The 16,727-nt window shown below is 33.2% G+C and overlaps 1 protein-coding gene across 1 annotated transcript in view; it reads left to right on the top strand.

Annotated features, from left to right (window-relative positions):
* Positions 1 to 16,727, top strand: part of PIEZO2 (piezo type mechanosensitive ion channel component 2) — a 217,105-nt gene that overhangs the window by 156,869 nt on the left and 43,509 nt on the right. The window contains exons 18-31 of the mRNA XM_087707301.1: positions 1,182 to 1,423; positions 2,609 to 2,769; positions 3,660 to 3,836; positions 4,534 to 4,650; positions 5,706 to 5,906; positions 6,756 to 6,960; positions 7,100 to 7,201; positions 8,662 to 8,827; positions 10,210 to 10,457; positions 11,325 to 11,417; positions 12,447 to 12,606; positions 12,950 to 13,039; positions 14,962 to 15,086; positions 15,910 to 15,981. Of these exons, the coding sequence (XP_087563427.1) occupies positions 1,182 to 1,423; positions 2,609 to 2,769; positions 3,660 to 3,836; positions 4,534 to 4,650; positions 5,706 to 5,906; positions 6,756 to 6,960; positions 7,100 to 7,201; positions 8,662 to 8,827; positions 10,210 to 10,457; positions 11,325 to 11,417; positions 12,447 to 12,606; positions 12,950 to 13,039; positions 14,962 to 15,086; positions 15,910 to 15,981 (2,159 nt within the window). The remainder of the gene's footprint in view (positions 1 to 1,181; positions 1,424 to 2,608; positions 2,770 to 3,659; positions 3,837 to 4,533; positions 4,651 to 5,705; positions 5,907 to 6,755; positions 6,961 to 7,099; positions 7,202 to 8,661; positions 8,828 to 10,209; positions 10,458 to 11,324; positions 11,418 to 12,446; positions 12,607 to 12,949; positions 13,040 to 14,961; positions 15,087 to 15,909; positions 15,982 to 16,727) is intronic.

Genomic DNA, 16,727 nt, shown 5'->3' with positions numbered 1-16,727 from the left:
TTTCAAGAATTTGTAGCACTTAGTTTTCTACTACGGTAGACAATGTCTAATAAGTCTTGTAATTGTAGACATGAAATGAAGACTTTAAGTCTAGGCAAACATATTTAATGTTAGACAGATTTATATTAGTGCTGAATATGAAGTTTCACTCTCCAGTGCCAATGTTTTACAAAAAGAAACTAATGCTGCATCCTGAGAGTTTTGCTTAGCACAGATAAACAAAAGTTACATGTTTTTCTGAGTTTCATATAACCTTGCTACTATACAATCTGTTTTGAAAGGAGACAAGGCAAATAATGTAATTTAATAAAATAATATCAAAATTGTAGAATACATATTTTAATCGCTTCAGTTTTTTACATTGATATAAACAATGCACATTATATCATGTACACTTTACACTGAACGTAGCTACATAATTCTTGAAAGTATAACTGGAACAATATGGATAATTCATAGCATGTCATATATTAACCTTTTCCAAAAGTGTTCATAGAATTTTTGCTTTTCTGTGCTTATCCTCAAATGGGAAAATATGCCAAGGAATCTAAAGAAGAATCAACTCATATTTTTAGAAATATAAATATATATTTAGGATATGATTTATTTAAATTGGGAGGATTCATACTTTCAAATTCATACATAGAAAGTGTAATTCAAAATTTTGGAACTGTACTTTTTGCTTTTGCAAATCCATTCTGTTAAGACTAAGACAATATGTTTTTGAAAGATGGGTAATGTTGAGTCGTATGGCATCATGTCTTATCTCTGATCTTCCTCTTCTCATTTCCTTTTTTCTTTCTGTTTCAATTATTTGAGCAGCATCAAGAAAAAATTACCAATCCATCAAAATGAGTAAGTCCCCATGTGAAGTCATGAAATGCTTGCTATTACATGTCATTTCATGCTTCTACAACTTAAACTTTGACCATTTTTTCCCCTTTGTGGGAAAATGTCAAGTTTAGGTGACAATATCACTGATTACTGATGTGAATATTAGCATCAAAATAACAAATGATTGCTACTGTGGTGCAATCCATGTGGCGTTTTCATTTTTTGAACAGTGTGTGACTCATGTATTCATGCATTTCCAGTTTGTTTTAATTTACAAAATAACCAAATTTAGTGTTTTCAGACTTAAAGCTGTTCAGTTTGTTGACATACCATTTCTGTATCAATAGACTAGTGCATCAAGATGAAAGCTTGCCTGATCTCACAATGATGAATTTGAATGCCAACATTGAAGAGGAAGAGGAAAAGATGTTGGAAGAACCAGAAAAAATGTTGCAGGAAGAAAGTATAATAGAAAGAAGAAAAAGTGAAAATGACGTAGATGATAATGAAAAAAAGGAAGAAGAATCGGATGAAGAAGGTGAAGGTGAAGATGAGGATGAGGATGAATCGGAGACAGAAGAAATATTAGGTACAATTGTGGATGGAGGATCAATTTTATTTTACTATTTGGATGATTAGCATGGAATAAATTAGACATTTCTGACAACATTTTGTATCTTATCAGATTTTCTTTAAAAATAAATATATACATAAAATATAAAAATTATATTCAGTAATGAATTAATAAAGGTAATGAAGTGCATATTGGATTGGGATTGTATGATGTTGGAGTGCAACAATGTGGTAAACGTTGCAGAAATAAAGTGCAGTATGATTACATTGTTAACAGTGACTCAATTAAAGAAGTGGTTTGCTTATTTGGTGTTTGTATGTATATAAGAGAGAGGAGGGGAGAAATGTTTCATTGATTAGCTCTTCATTTTGGGGGAAATCAATGTGTTAAACGATAGAAGTGGCCTGGTTTCAGTTGAATCATAATCCTATGTAATGCCAAACCAAAATTAAAAAGTTCATCTGTTTCTACTAGTCAAAGAATGCAACAATATTTGTCACTATGGCAAAGATTTTCTGATACCCTACAATAATATTTTGTACTGTTAATATTATAGTATATTCATTAGTAAATGTAGTTGCTGAAACGTTTTCAAGGAAAAAAACAAGAAAGTCCAGTTGCCTTTTGGAAAAGCACTTTTCGGACAAACCTATCTTATATATTATATTATATTATATGCAAATATAATATTTATATTATTTCATATGCAAAATATAAGATGGAAAGAACCAAAGGTGCTTTTCCAAAAGGCAACTGGACTTTCTTGTTTTTTTCCTTGAAAACATTTCAGCAACTAGATGACTGCAAAGTGTATAAATCCTTCCATTCCCCACCATTCAGTTAATTTTTTTCCAGTTTTTGGATGAAAAACAAAATGTTTTCAAGAAAAAAACCAAGAAAGTCCAGTTGCCTTCTACAACAGAACCTTTGGGACAACTATGATTTGAATGATTGAGAATCTCCATAGTCAAAAGATAGACTTTAAGAAAAAGATTGTCTTGTCAATTGGATAAGCATAAAAATAAAATTTAAAAATAAAAAGATTAGTTTGATCTAATACTTTTTAAAAAATACTTTAAGGAGAAATGTGTCTCTCTCTGTGTGTGTATATAAACAAACTGTATTTCCAGCTGAAAATAACAGTAGCTGTTTTTTCGCAGCTGTGGAAAAGTATGTCACTGCGTCTTATTTGTCTTTTAGATTTAAAGAACAAATGGCATTTGGTAATTGACCGTCTAACTGTACTTTTCCTGAAGTTTCTGGAATGCTTTCATAAGCTTCAAGTTTTTGTATGGTGGCTTTTGGAACTACACATTATCAAAATTGTGTCATCATATATTATATGGGTAACGGTAAAAGAGGCAAGTATATAATAGATAGTCCACTTTCTCTTGCAGTATCAGTATTACAGTAGAATACAGTAGAATGCTTTTCTCCTTGAACATATGAATCTGAGGTTTTGCATGATCCATATGGGATTGAAGCTTTCTTGAAGCTAATATCAAGCTGTCAGCGTAAAGGAGCACCCTTGAAAAATATGTAACTGAAAATGAGCTCTGTTAGTCTTCCATGCTTTAACAATGTATTTCTTTTGCATTCAAATTTTAAAACAAATGAACTTTTTAATGATAATTTATGCATTTATTTTTAAATTTGAATCCTTCCTGGCTATCAAATGTATAAAACATAACGCTAGTCCATAAGAAGAGCCCTGGTAAATTATATCAGATCTCAAAATGTAAAAGGTATGCATTGTAAAATTTGTACTGGATATTTTGAAGATTTGGTTGCACACTGGAAAACAAAGTTTTGTTAAGTAACTGTCCATTCATTGAACTGTTTTAGTGCACCCCACAACTTTCTTTCCATTTGGTTGTGTTAAATCGGGTGAATGAAGGCACACTCAGGCTTCAGAGTAACTAACAGTTCTTTATTAGCACAAGTCAACTATGTACAATCCAGCGAAGGTTCAGTCTGATGGCAGCCCTTTTATAGGGAGCTGTCAGACCCTTCGATCAATCAGATTGAATCTCTGTTCCCGCCGTAACAGAAAACCTTGGTGTAAACCATTACCAATGTTTTTGGTATCTAAGAAGTTGAGTTTAATTCCAAATGAAACCAAGGAAATGAATGTTTCCATGTTTTCTTTTGGTTTTTTTTCCAGTAATAAATGAATACATGCAGTAATATAGTAAAGAATTCTCCAATTTGTTATTTAAACTATGTTATCTTTTCTGTTTTGTTCTTCTAGGTTTCTCTCATTAACTATGTGTTTGTGATTGCCTGGGCTTTTGCTTTACCATATTCTCAGTTCCGTCCATTGGCATCTGGTGTCTGCACAGTTTGGACCTGTGTGATTATTATCTGTAAAATGTTGTACCAGCTTGAATCTATTAATGTTACATCATTTTCTATCAGTTGTCCAATGGTATATTTCATTTAATTTTTTTACTTAATTATTCATGCTTTATCTAAATACTTTTTAACTAGAGGAACTTATGAATTAGAGAGATGACAAAATGACTCAGAAATTATCCAAGCAGTTTCCCCCAAAATCAGGAAAATATTCTGGTAGTATACATCTTTTGTTTTTCAAACCCTGTTGAGACATTAGTTATTTTATCGTTTTTTAAAAAAATAAGTGAATAGTGTGTAGGTATTTTTTTTTCTAAAAAGGGATCCTTTTTTTCTTTTTGGATCTGCCTTGCACCAGAATAAGGAGGAATTCTCTGCTGCTTGATCTCTTTCAGAAAACACCTTAAAATAAGTCTGTAAGTGTGGAATGTATCCCTGTCTTCAGTTTTCTCCCATAATTTTGCCTTCTTAATTTGATTAGGTCTTCATTCTGTCCTTAGCTTGTCAAATTGTCTCTTTAGGCTGGATGCGAGGTTTGGGTTACTTTGTATGGGATAAAAGCTTATACATTGTTATATTTTTTTCATTGCAAGGTTTTTCTTTATCTTTAGTCTTAATAATAGCTCCCCGAAGACAATTTATAAAGCATTTATAAATTTATAAAGTTAATGAGAAACTGTTGAATTATTTAGCTATAGATGCAATTCTAGCTTCATTATTAAACATACTGCCTGAACAAATCAGAACTAGTGTTGTTTTTGTTATTTTAGCCTAATACTACTGAAGATCAGGAAAACCTGAATGAATCACTTCTCTACAAAAAACCCATTGATCCAACTGAGTGGGTTGGATTAAGAAAGTCCTATCCATTGCTTGTGTACTTGAGGGTAATTATAATCTGTTCTCTATTCAGCATGTTTAGTTCTTGCATTCAGGAAATTACAGTAATGAAGTGTAGTTCATTATAGCTCTGATAGTCTTGGTTGATGAAATGTATAAGTGGTGAGACATTTTAAGCATTTCCATCTTCCCTTAATGTTCAATTATTATAGCAAAATAACTGTTTTTAAAATGTATTTGTACAGCTTGTTTACAGAAATAATACACTTAGAATTAACGGTAATTTCATTTTTTATTAATAAAGGGTATACCTAATAAACAGTAATTTAATTTAAATTGTAATACACTATTTTTTAGAATTAGTTTATGTGAATAATTTATGTGTCTTTCCAATTACTAATAAGATAATATAATATATGCAAGGTTATTACAGGGTTTTAAAAAAACAAGAGCTGCAAACTGGTTCTACGTTTTTTGTTATATTTTGTTATTTCTGTATCAAAACTAAGCCAGAGCTACAGTGGGCAATCATGGTTTCTTTCATGAAAATCTCACTACCTCATTCTGTAAACTTTAGCATAACATTAAGTCACCCTAAGAGCTGCACAGCTTCCAGCTTCTGCCTCATAACCTATCAGAACAAAGTTGATTTGTCTGTCTGACTGTGATCCACTCCCCTATTTGTGGTTTTGGGTGTCTTACAGATATTCATATGCTGTAAAATAATCCATATATAACCACAAAAGGGATTGGGTATTTTTAGAATAAATGTGTTATCAATTAGCATTTTGTTCCTGCAGTGCTCAACTAGTAGCACAGGAAAACAAATCTCAGTTGCAGCTTTTCAGTTTTGTATAGAAAAGTCCTAAGGTTGTGGAAATGTTAATAAATGTTAATAAACAAAGACCTAGCTGTAACAATTTTATACATTTTAAACCCATCATCTTTATAATTAATATAAACACATAGGAAAATTGTTTAACGATTATTATGTCAAAAATCACATTAAGAGAGTGGAAATAGTGCAGGAGTTTTGCGGTAAATAGTAGAATCAATAATATCCTTGGATCTGAAGTATTTACACAGTTTTCTTCTCTTACAGAATAATTTGCTGATGTTGGCAATTCTGGCCTTTGAAGTTACTGTTTACCGACACCAAGAATACTACCGATGTCATAATAATCTCACTGCCCCAGAAACCAAAACTATTTTTCATGATATTACCAGATTACATTTGGATGATGGCATAGTCAATTGCCTTAAATATTTTGTAAACTACTTCTTCTACAAATTTGGTTTGGAGGTAAATTTACATCAGTATGGTTAAAGCAGTACTGATAATCCTTAATTAGTGACCATAATTGGGACTAGCAACTCAGGCACTCAAGTGGGTTACTCCTGGTTTGGCCTGGTTCAGCCGAAGCAGTAATGGTATTTTTGCCTGGGTCGCAGAACCAGCAGCGACCCAGGATTATCAGGCCCCAAACTGGTTCCCTTGCTGCCGCTGATGTCACCACCATGTTGTTTTGTAGTGACCATGTGTGTGCAGTTCACTGTAAATGAACTTCGTATGTGCAAAGAACAATTTACATTGAACAGTGCACATGCACGCAGCGTGCGTCTGGGGCATGCACGAGCTTCACTCGTGCATGCGTGCAAAATGCACACTAAGCGAATCAGTAGTAAAACCGGCAGCAACCCACTCCTGGGTTAAATGTATAATGAAACATACTCTCACCCACAAAAAAAGACAATTTGAAATATTTCAGTGGATGCTAGTGTTCTTCCTAGGGAGAGAATTTCATAACTGAAGGGGAGCATAGAAAATCATATTTGAGGTTGTTGGATGAGGTTTAGGATATTGTAATCTTCATTTTGCAAAAGTGTTTATAAGGTATCAAGATATTTGTGCCAAATATTTTAACATTGTTTCCAATATCTCTTTACTTTTCAAATAGAAGTTTTACCCAGTCATTATAGATAAGGTAGTCAATATTAATAAGATGGCCTATAAGCAAAATAAAAAACAATGATTTCTTTCAAACTGATAAATAAGGTCTCATGAGGTTTCCAAAGTTGAAGCTAATATTCTATTTATCATGGATCATTCCAGATTATATAAACATTTGGTACCTTTGCCTTGTTATCACAGAGTTGTTTCCTCTTGTCTGTAAATGTAATTGGTCAACGGATGGATTTCTATGCAATGATCCATGGCTTTGCTTTAATTGCTGTTTTGTATCGGCGGAGAAGAAAAGCTATTGCAGAAATATGGCCAAAGTACTGCTGTTTTCTGTCATGCATTATTACATTCCAGTACTTCATATGTATTGGCATCCCACCTGCACCTTGTAAGGGTAAGTGTCCTTTTTTTGCCTCAAACTGTTCTTCCAATTTTTTACTTCAATAATTACTGTGTGTTAATACCTGCTGAGAAGTAATTAAATAAGAATTCTTAATGGCTTGTTGTAAGCATTCTTGCCTCTGTCATTACAGATTACCCATGGAGAAATCCAAATGCCAACTTCAACTCTAATATCATTAAATGGTTATACTTTCCAGATTTTATTGTTAAGCCAAATCCAGTCTTTCTTGTGTGTAAGTAATTTTCATCCTTTAAACAAACTTACCATTTATTTCATTCCGAGAGAATATTGTAATAAATTTGTAAAGTACATTTGTGGACATGCAACAGATATCAAGAAGCTATATGTAAGCTATATGTAAGCCTTTTAACCCAACATCAATAAAAATCCTGCTCTTTAAAAAACAGCAGTGCTTGATATCTCCCCATTGCAATAAAGAAGAAAGATTATAACCACTTAATAACACCTATATGGAACCTGGATTAAAAAGTTAAGACTGGGGAAACAATACATGTTCTTTTTATCAGGAATAGGCAAAATGGTATCCTCTAGATGTTTACAAGTACATCCCTTCTCAATGGTTATCTTGAGTGAAAATTGTGTGATGCAGTAGTCCTAACAATTTGGAAGTGATTAGGCTGACCTCTCTAGTTTAATGCTTTTCCTTTTGCTATCTGGCTCTGTGGGTGGAAATTGCTTTGCCACCCAGTTCTTGTGTTTCTTATTTTAGTGTAAGGTTTTATATAAGAACATTAATTTTGTATGTGCCAACTTTAGATTTGAAAAACAGTCATCACAGAATATAATTCAGTCTCAAAGAGTTAACACAGTACAGGTAGTTCTTGACTTATAACAGTTTGTTTTATGACCATTCAAAGTTACAATAGCATTTTAAAAAGTGACTTATAAAAATTTTTCACACTTACGACCATTGCAGCATCCCTATGGTCACATGATCAAAATTCAGATGTTTGGCAACTGATTCATATTTATGACAGTTGCAGTGTCCTGGAGTCTTATAAACAGCTTTTGCGACCTTCTGACAAACAAAGTCAATGGGGAAGCCAGGTTCACTTAGCAATGTGTCCTTAACTTAACAACTGCAATGATTCAGTTAACTGTGGCTTGAAAGGTTGTAAAATGGGCCAAAACTCAATAAATGTCTCACTTAACAACCTAAGATTTGGGTTCAAATAAGTTGATGACTACCTGTAGTCAAACAGTCCAAGGTTGATATTTCTACAAATTTTCATGATACAGTAAATTGCTAGACAAAACTGCAGCTACTGTACAGTCCAGTATTGAAGACACCAAAAGTTTTGAATAAATAGTTGAAATGCAAAAGATAAAGTAACAAGGTCCTCAGTGCCAAGAAAATGTAGAGTGGAAATATTTCTGCTTTGTAGCCTCATAGCCTTCTAAATTTGGCTCAAACCTTGGACTTAATAGTGACCTATTTTTAAGTAAGGCATTATTCCTGAGAAAATTATTTGCTGAACATTGTTGATCCTCTTTGCTCTTTGTGTATCATAACATGGACATTCCTGGTTGAATTTGTGGACTAGGATTAGAGTTCACAAGGAACAATTTGGTTCTGCCTCCATAGGGTTGTACTGGGTCCTTAGTTTTTATATGAAAAACATATAAGACATCCATCACATCTATATTCAATTCAATATCTCCTTCCATCAGATGATTTCATGTTGCTACTATGTGCATCCTTACAAAGGCAGACATTTGAAGATGAGAACAAGGCTGCTGTACGCATCATGGCTGGAGACAATGTAGAAATCTGCATGAACCTTGAAGCAGCTTCATTTAGTCAACACAATCCTGTTCCTGATTTTATTCATTGCCGGTAAGATCTTGATAATGACTATTGGCATTGATCACACGAGTACTTATATTACTTCTTCACATAAATCATATGCTCTTTGTGAGCTTTGAACTGGTAAGGTTCAGAATTGTATTTCTGCAACTTTACTGCAGTTGTCACTCACGCACATTGTCTGATATTGCTATTTTCTAAGGTGAAATAAGATTATCAAATAACAAAATTTTATTCTTTACTGAGAAAATAAAATATATAAAATTGCAGGATAATCAAATGCAAATTATTTAATATATAAAATTGATAAAAGAATTAAATGATGTTACATAATTTCTATCTGATTGTCCTGCAAATAGAACAAGTGCCTGTAACAGAATAAATTCTCCATTTCCCTTCAGCTCTTCTTTATTTTTAATATGTTTATGGTAGTTAGGAACAAATTCCTGGAAGAGAACAAGACAAGAGTCTTGTTGCATGATAAATTTATGTAGCATTGATTCCATACTATATTCTAAAGTACATTGCATGGTCCCAAATAAAAAGACATTGCAAGAGCCCAATTTCCTACAGTCAGATGTCTGAATTTATCAGTTTCATGATAAATTGCATTACTATAAATGTTACTGTTTATAATAGTGAAAAAGTTCATCTATACTTTCAAAGAATCATTGCTTTTGCATGGAAGGAAGGAAGGAAATTGTTGGCCACCTGAAAAAGCTAGTGCAACCTTACAATTTCTCTATTACAAATTTTAGAATTTTCACCCAATGTTTAATAAACTCTCTTTAATTTACCCAAACATTATGAATGAGACAAATAAAAAAGTGAACAGTTGAAAACAATGCTATCAAAACAATAATTACAATAGCTAGCTATAATTATAAAAATATAAATTAATTTTAAATTTGTTAATTTAGCATAAAGTATGAATGCCCTGAGTCGTCCTCTCAAAAGTAAGCAACTTGCACGTTGCAATTAAAACAAAACCTCATCAAACATGCAGAGGGGAAAGTGGGAATTCTGTCAAATCTTTTGGATTTTATTTATTTTTCCTGAGCAAACTGATAGCAAGCAATTGCTGTGTGAGAAGCGTTGTGATGCATAAATTTCAGTGTTGTGTGTGTATATGTATTCCTGTCAAATATAACGTCAATGCAACCATTAGTTTTTTTATTCATCAGTAATGGTGGGATGTGTTATAAATTAATTTACCATATTAGGAGCTCTCTGCATCACAGTTTGAAAACCCCCTGTTTAATGGATAATGTTTTCTTGTAAACACATACTCATTTCATCAATATGTAATATATGTTTATATGAATAGGCTTATATCACTTTATTGTACATTAAAATGTATATAACCTGAGCATAAATTTGATCTCTCTCATTCTTACTTTGTTTTGCAACAGATCCTATCTAGACATGGGTAAAGTGGTTATGTTCAGTTATCTCTTTTGGTTTGTTCTCACTATCATCTTTATAACGGGAACCACTCGGATCAGTATATTTTGCATGGGTTACTTGGTAGCCTGTTTTTATTTTCTACTTTTTGGAGGAGAACTATTACTGAAGCCAATCAGAAGCATCCTTCGATATTGGGATTGGCTGATTGCATATAATGTCTTTGTGATTACAATGAAAAATATCTTATCGGTAAGTATCTTCCTTTTTGTGAAATGATTATTAAATGTTTCTGAAGATAAATATATAGTTGTTATTTTACCTTTTTTTAATAGTGCAGTGAATAGTCCAGACTAGTTCATCTTTTTCTTGCTTTCTAGAAACCATTCAACTCTTGATATCAAAGTGTTGTGGTTATATATAAAACAGTGTTTATCTACCTTAGCAAGATGTATTCCTATTCTGGGAGTTGATATTCATACATTGTAAAATTGCCAAGATCAAAATTGCCAGAGTACTGAGGATAGTGGCTGAATATTGAAAATGTTTATTTCCATTCTTTCCTTGCCTTTGAGATTTCTTCAAGCTCCATTCCAGATTGTTTGAAGTTCTAAACAGAAACATCAATTAATGTTTATCATTGCAGTTTTAACTGCAGTTTCCCTCTTTGTACTGAGAAATCTACCACAGAGTTGATGTCCCTGTTTGTATCTGATATGGTCACAAATTTGAATTAAAAAAAGAAGTGGTATTTTACAGTATTGATACTGAACTAGTTACAAAACATTTTTTGATTTATTGTATTTATGACACTTACAATGAAAGAGGTCAAACGAGGTATAAGATTATTTTAAAAGTTATAAAAGAAAGTATTGCACTGAGCATATTCAGTTGAAGTGTTACAAACATCAAAGAAAAGAATAATTGGATTTATATTTTTTAATCTTTGTGTAAACAGTTATACCTTGTAGTATTGATAAGCTTTTATTTTATTATATTATTTATTTATTTGCTTATCTAGTTAAATATTATAAAAGAAAGCGCTGCACTGAGCATATACATTTTAGTTACAAACACTAAAGAAAAGAAAATTTCAATTTTTCTATTTATTTATTCCAGATAGGAGCATGCGGCTACATCAAGTCATTGATCAACAATAGCTGTTGGGTGATTCAAGCATTCAGTCTGGCTTGTACAGTTAAAGGTTATGACATCCGTAAGTTTAGACTTATAAAGTTATTTGTATACTTCTTTTTAAAATTCCATTAAAGTCTTTCAAATGCAATCATTAAAAAACAATAAACAGACTTGTTTCTGTCTCTGAAATTAAAAATCATTTTATTATTTTTATAGTAAAGTGTAGAATAATTCAGATTTGGAAAATAAATGGTGGAAAAACATTTTTCTCTGAGAATTTGGCACCATTTTTATATATTTTATCTAAGATAGGCAGAGTTTTTTAGTTTTTTATTTTGAAGTAATAGCATAGACAAAGCACACTCTAACAGGGATGTCAAACTCGCAGTGTTACGTTGTCATCATGTGACGTGATGTGACGTTTCCCCCTTCGCTAAACCAGGTGTGGGCTTGGCCAGTATGTGACACATCCAGCCCATGGGCTACAAGTTTGACAGCCCTTCTCTAACCAGATGTTGTATCTGATAATTTCATCGGTTTGTTTTTATTTGTAGATTGTATTTTGTTATTCATATAGATGTTGGACCTAATCACTACAAATATTATACTACATTTTTAAAAATTATGTTTGCTTTATTTTTCATGTCTTTCCTATTTAAAAACTGCTTATTAATTTCAGCATTATATTCTTGGGAAAATGTCTTGTGTTATAACCCTGTTGTGATTCATATCACTTTGGTATAGAATGAAGAACCTGTATATAAGTGAGTAGTTTAGCACAAAGACTACAAGAATATAGAAGAAGAGAAATAGGGATCTTCCCATTGTGCCATCTTCAGTTCTATGGCTCTCTGAGATGTTCCATTAAAGGAGATGGTGCATTTATCTTCCAGTTGTTTCCTGGATTAGAATTTGAGTTGGGACACAGGAGAAATGTACATATTTATCTAGAGTCACAAATAGATAATTCTTCTCCTGCTCCATCTTTATGATGTTTAAATCTTGTAGACATGGATTGAAAGTTCCTAAACCTTTTTGTTCTCTTTAGTCAGCTCAGAAAAAATCTTGCAATATTTTGATGCTTATCCTTAATGCTTGTTCTTGTCAGCTTTGGATGATCCAGAGTGTAAATTGCCAAGTGGAGAGGCAGGAATAATCTGGGATAGCATTTGCTTTGCTTTTCTATTGCTCCAAAGAAGAGTTTTCATGAGTTACTACTTCCTTCATGTTGTTGCTGATATTAAAGCTTCACAGATTCTGGCTTCCAGGTAAAGTGAAGCATTGTATTTTAATAAATGTATAGATTCATGCAGACATGTATTTTGATTAAATATTATGTAAACTATAAAAGTGAAATGAAATATGTAATTTGTCTATATTAATCAAGGAAAGTTCTTATCACAGAAATGAAAATTCATATATTGATTAGGAAAGTCAATCTTATGAAGTACGTATCAGAATGTTTTCCTTATTCTCACTGTTTCAGCCAATCTGTTGAATCAGTTTCACCTTTGGTTTCCATCTTGGTGGAAAAACTACAATTGTGACTGTCATCCTATCTGTTTGTGTTGCATTATTTTTTTCCTAGTATATATGTATTTATTTTTCCAGAGGTGCTGAACTCTTCCAGGCCACAATTGTGAAAGCTGTAAAAGCAAGAATTGAGGAAGAGAAAAAATCAATGGATCAACTGAAGAGACAGTATGCTTTTATTTTCTCTTAAACATTCCTTTCTGGATGTTGTCATATAACACTACTACATTAATCAGAGAAAAAGTACTTAACCATGACTTTATTGATGTTGCTACAGAAGGCAGTGAGAAACTTTGGAATTTTGAGAGTGTCTCATGAATATTATAGTTTCATCTACCAATACAAGACACAGATGTCAAACTTGCGGTGTCACATTACCATCACATGAAGTTTCGTGATGTTTTTTCATGGAGCAGGGTTGGGCGTGGCCAATGCAAGACACATCTTGCCCATGGGCCGCTACTTTGACACCCCAATCTAAGACAGAGCTAATAACAAAATGAGTGAAAGTCAAGTAAGATATGAAACCCCAAAACATGTAGAGAAACATAGTAGTGATTACAATGCTATATACTGTACATAATAGTCCAGCTGAAACATCTGTACCTTATAGCCATACTTTAGAAGACAATGTACAATCCTGAATGTAAGTTTACATAAGCTCAAATACCTATGAGTACAGAGGTTCTGTTGACACCCCCACACCCCAAAAAAAGATGAGGAGAAAACACAAGAGGAAATATTACAGTTCTTCTGCAATTTATAATATAGGAGGAAAAATCAGGCATTTCCATCCAAAGTTCTATACAACATTGTGTAATTTATTTCTTTGCTAACGTTTATTGTAATATAAGCCTAAATGTAATGTCATTTGATAATATATTAAGAATACCATATAATATTTTAAAATCCTTGGAACAAAAAATGATATTCAATGATTTTTTGGTTTGCGGAAATACCACCCCAAGAAAATATAAATTAAGAGCTGGAAGAGACACCTGCAACAATAGAAAAAGAAAGGAAGAGAGGAGGAGAGGAAATGAGAGGAAAAGGAGGGAAGGAAGAGAGAGGTGAGGAGACGAAGATGGAAGGGAGAAGGAGAGAGAGAAGTAGGGGAGAGGTAAGGGAAGAAGGAAGGGAAAGGAGACGAGGAAACAAGAAAGTAGAGAAAGGAGGTAGGGAGAGAAAGGAAGAGAGGAGAGGAGATGAGAGGAAGAGAAGGGAAGGAAGATAGAGAGGAGGAGAGGAAGATGGAAGGGAGAAGGATAGAGGGTAGGAAGGGGAAGAGGAAGAGAGGAGGAGGGGCAGTGGTGGGTTTCAAAAAATTTTCAAACCTACTCTGTGGGTGTGGCCTCCTTTGTGGGAGTGGCTTGCCGGCCATGTGACCTGGTGGGAGTGGCTAGCCAGCCATGTGTTTTCTTTCTTTCTCTTTCTTTCTTTCTTTCTCTCTCTCCTTCCTTTTGTCTCTCTGTCCCTTTTTCCTTTTTTTCTTTCATCTCTCACTTTTTCTTTCTTTTTTCTTTATTTCTTTCTTCCTTTCTTTCTCTTTCCCTCTCTGTGTGAGTCTGTGTGTGTGTGTGTGTGTGTGTGTGTTTCAAACATTTTTGGAACCTCTTCTGTAGGTGTGGCCTGCTTTCCGGGTCCACTGGTGGAACCTCTTCTAACCGGTTCAGTAGATTTGACGAACCGGTTCTACCGAACTGGTGCGAACTGGTAGGAACCCACCTCTGAGGAGGGGAGAGGTAAGGGAAGAAGGAAGGGAAAGGAGGAAGGAAGGGAGTAGAGAAGAGAGGGAGGGAGAAAAGAAAGGGAGAAGAAGGTGTTTTCAAAACAGGCGAGGGATGGTAAACAAAGCAACCCAAATGGAATATTATAATTCTATAAATGGAATGACAAATGTATAGGAACCATGCATGTAAAAAAAGAATAATAACTATGTGAATGTATACCTATAATTGTATATAGAGAACATTTTTTAAAAAAAAAAATGTTAAAAAAAAGAATACCATATAATATTTTAAAATCCTTGTCCTCTTTGGGTTCACAAAGATAATACTTGAATTCTGAGAGTGCAAACTCTCTTTTGACAGGATGGATCATATCAAAGCTAGACAACAGAAGTATAAAAAGGGTAAAGAAAAGGTGCTGAGCATGAGTGAAGAAGCCCCGGATGTGCAAGAAATTCAAAAGATTGCTGAAGAAGATGATGATGATGGTACTATTCCTTCACTATATCCGACGTTGGTATTTATTGTTTGGACCTTAGTATTAGTAACATGAACATATATAGGAAAGTATAGTGCCTTATCCAGACATTTGTTGGGTGGACTTCACAATCTGCTCTCTGCATATTTACTTGGGAATAACTCTTACTCTCTTCCCATGGTATCCCTCTCTTACGCTTCCTTCTCACTGGAGAGGAAGAATAACATTTGGTTATCTACAAAAACATGTTGTCTCTTTCTATGAAGAGCAGGGTTTGGGATTGGAACGCTAAAGTATAATGTAAAATTGTAGAATATAACAAGCTTTCAGGCCTTATAAAAATTGGTATTTAGAGCACAGTTCAGCTTGGAATTTGAACTGGTTTTCTATATGATACTTAAACAATTTTAGAATAGCAAATGTTTTTATCTTATCAGATTTTTCATTTGAAGCAAAATTTGAGTCAAGTAACGTATTTTATAAATTCAAACAGATATTTTGGGTTTCAGTTGTTTGTGTTCGTTTTTATATAATAAACTTTAACTTGCTGCAGCTTAGTTTTAATTTATAATAAAGAACAAGCATTTTTTAACAATTCCTTAAATATAGAAAAATTTGAAGTCCAATTCTATTTTGTCTCTATGTCAGAGTAGCCAGGTTCTATGAATAGAGTAGTTATAATAATAGTAAGCAAAAGCTTTTTGTGTTTTGTCTCTTGAAAGTATTAGAATTGGGTCTGCTCTTACGCAGATTGCAAAAAATGGGGGGAAAATATAAGACATAATAATGTTTTTCACTTTGTAAAATTAATGTTTGGACATATTTCATTTTAGGAGAAGCAGACAAAGAAAAAACCAAGGGCAAAAAAAAGCAGTGGTGGCGGCCTTGGGTTGATCATGCTTCCAGTAGGTTTCTCAATCATCTTTAAAGTACATGAATTTAGCCCTTATATCCTTGACCAGAATGGAGGCATTCCCAAGACCTATTTGTTTTATGCATGGTTTTAGACTTGTGACTTGATAGTCATGTGGAACCAAAAGATTTCACAGAGAAAAAATGTGTTTCTTTTAGGTGACCATATGCTGATGCAAGTTCCAGTTAGCTCCTTAAGCAAATATTCACTATGTGAAAGAAACATACAGTAAATATTTTACAACTATTCCTGCTGTAGCAAAAATACCTATGCAATTGTTTAACAAATATTCCAGATTTTTGTTTCTGTCAAGTCACAAGTAAACTGTGCCTATGCATATATATAGATGTGTGTGTGCGTGTGTGTTTACATATATTTATGTTTCTAAAGGGCATGATGAAAATTTATAGAGACCTATCCTATTTTCAAATGGTTATTGAAGACCCAGTGTTGTTTTACTTTTCAGAAAAACAAATCATTGCAAGTAATGTGTTTTGAATCTGTAGCTTTTCCAAATGGACCAGGATATGGTCTCTGTTAATCCTCATTAGTTTTGCTGTGACAGAAAAATAGTTGAAATTCAGATAATAAGAATGACTCAAAGGCTTTAGGGATCCCAGGTTATCTTTTGCAGTGGATTTTATTCCAGGCAGAAAGTGGTGTGAATTAGTATACTTACCCTGCTTTCTCTTATAGTCTATTCTGTGAAAGTGACCTGCATCCATACATAAACTTTGT

This window comes from Thamnophis sirtalis, unplaced genomic scaffold, assembly GCF_051295495.1.
Source record: "Thamnophis sirtalis isolate CommonGarterSnake01/CBP01778 unplaced genomic scaffold, rThaSir2_p1.2 scaffold_2, whole genome shotgun sequence".
NCBI lineage: Eukaryota > Metazoa > Chordata > Lepidosauria > Squamata > Natricidae > Thamnophis > Thamnophis sirtalis.
The sequence above is the reverse complement of the archived record's forward strand: the minus strand, read 5'-3'. Positions and strand labels throughout refer to the sequence as shown.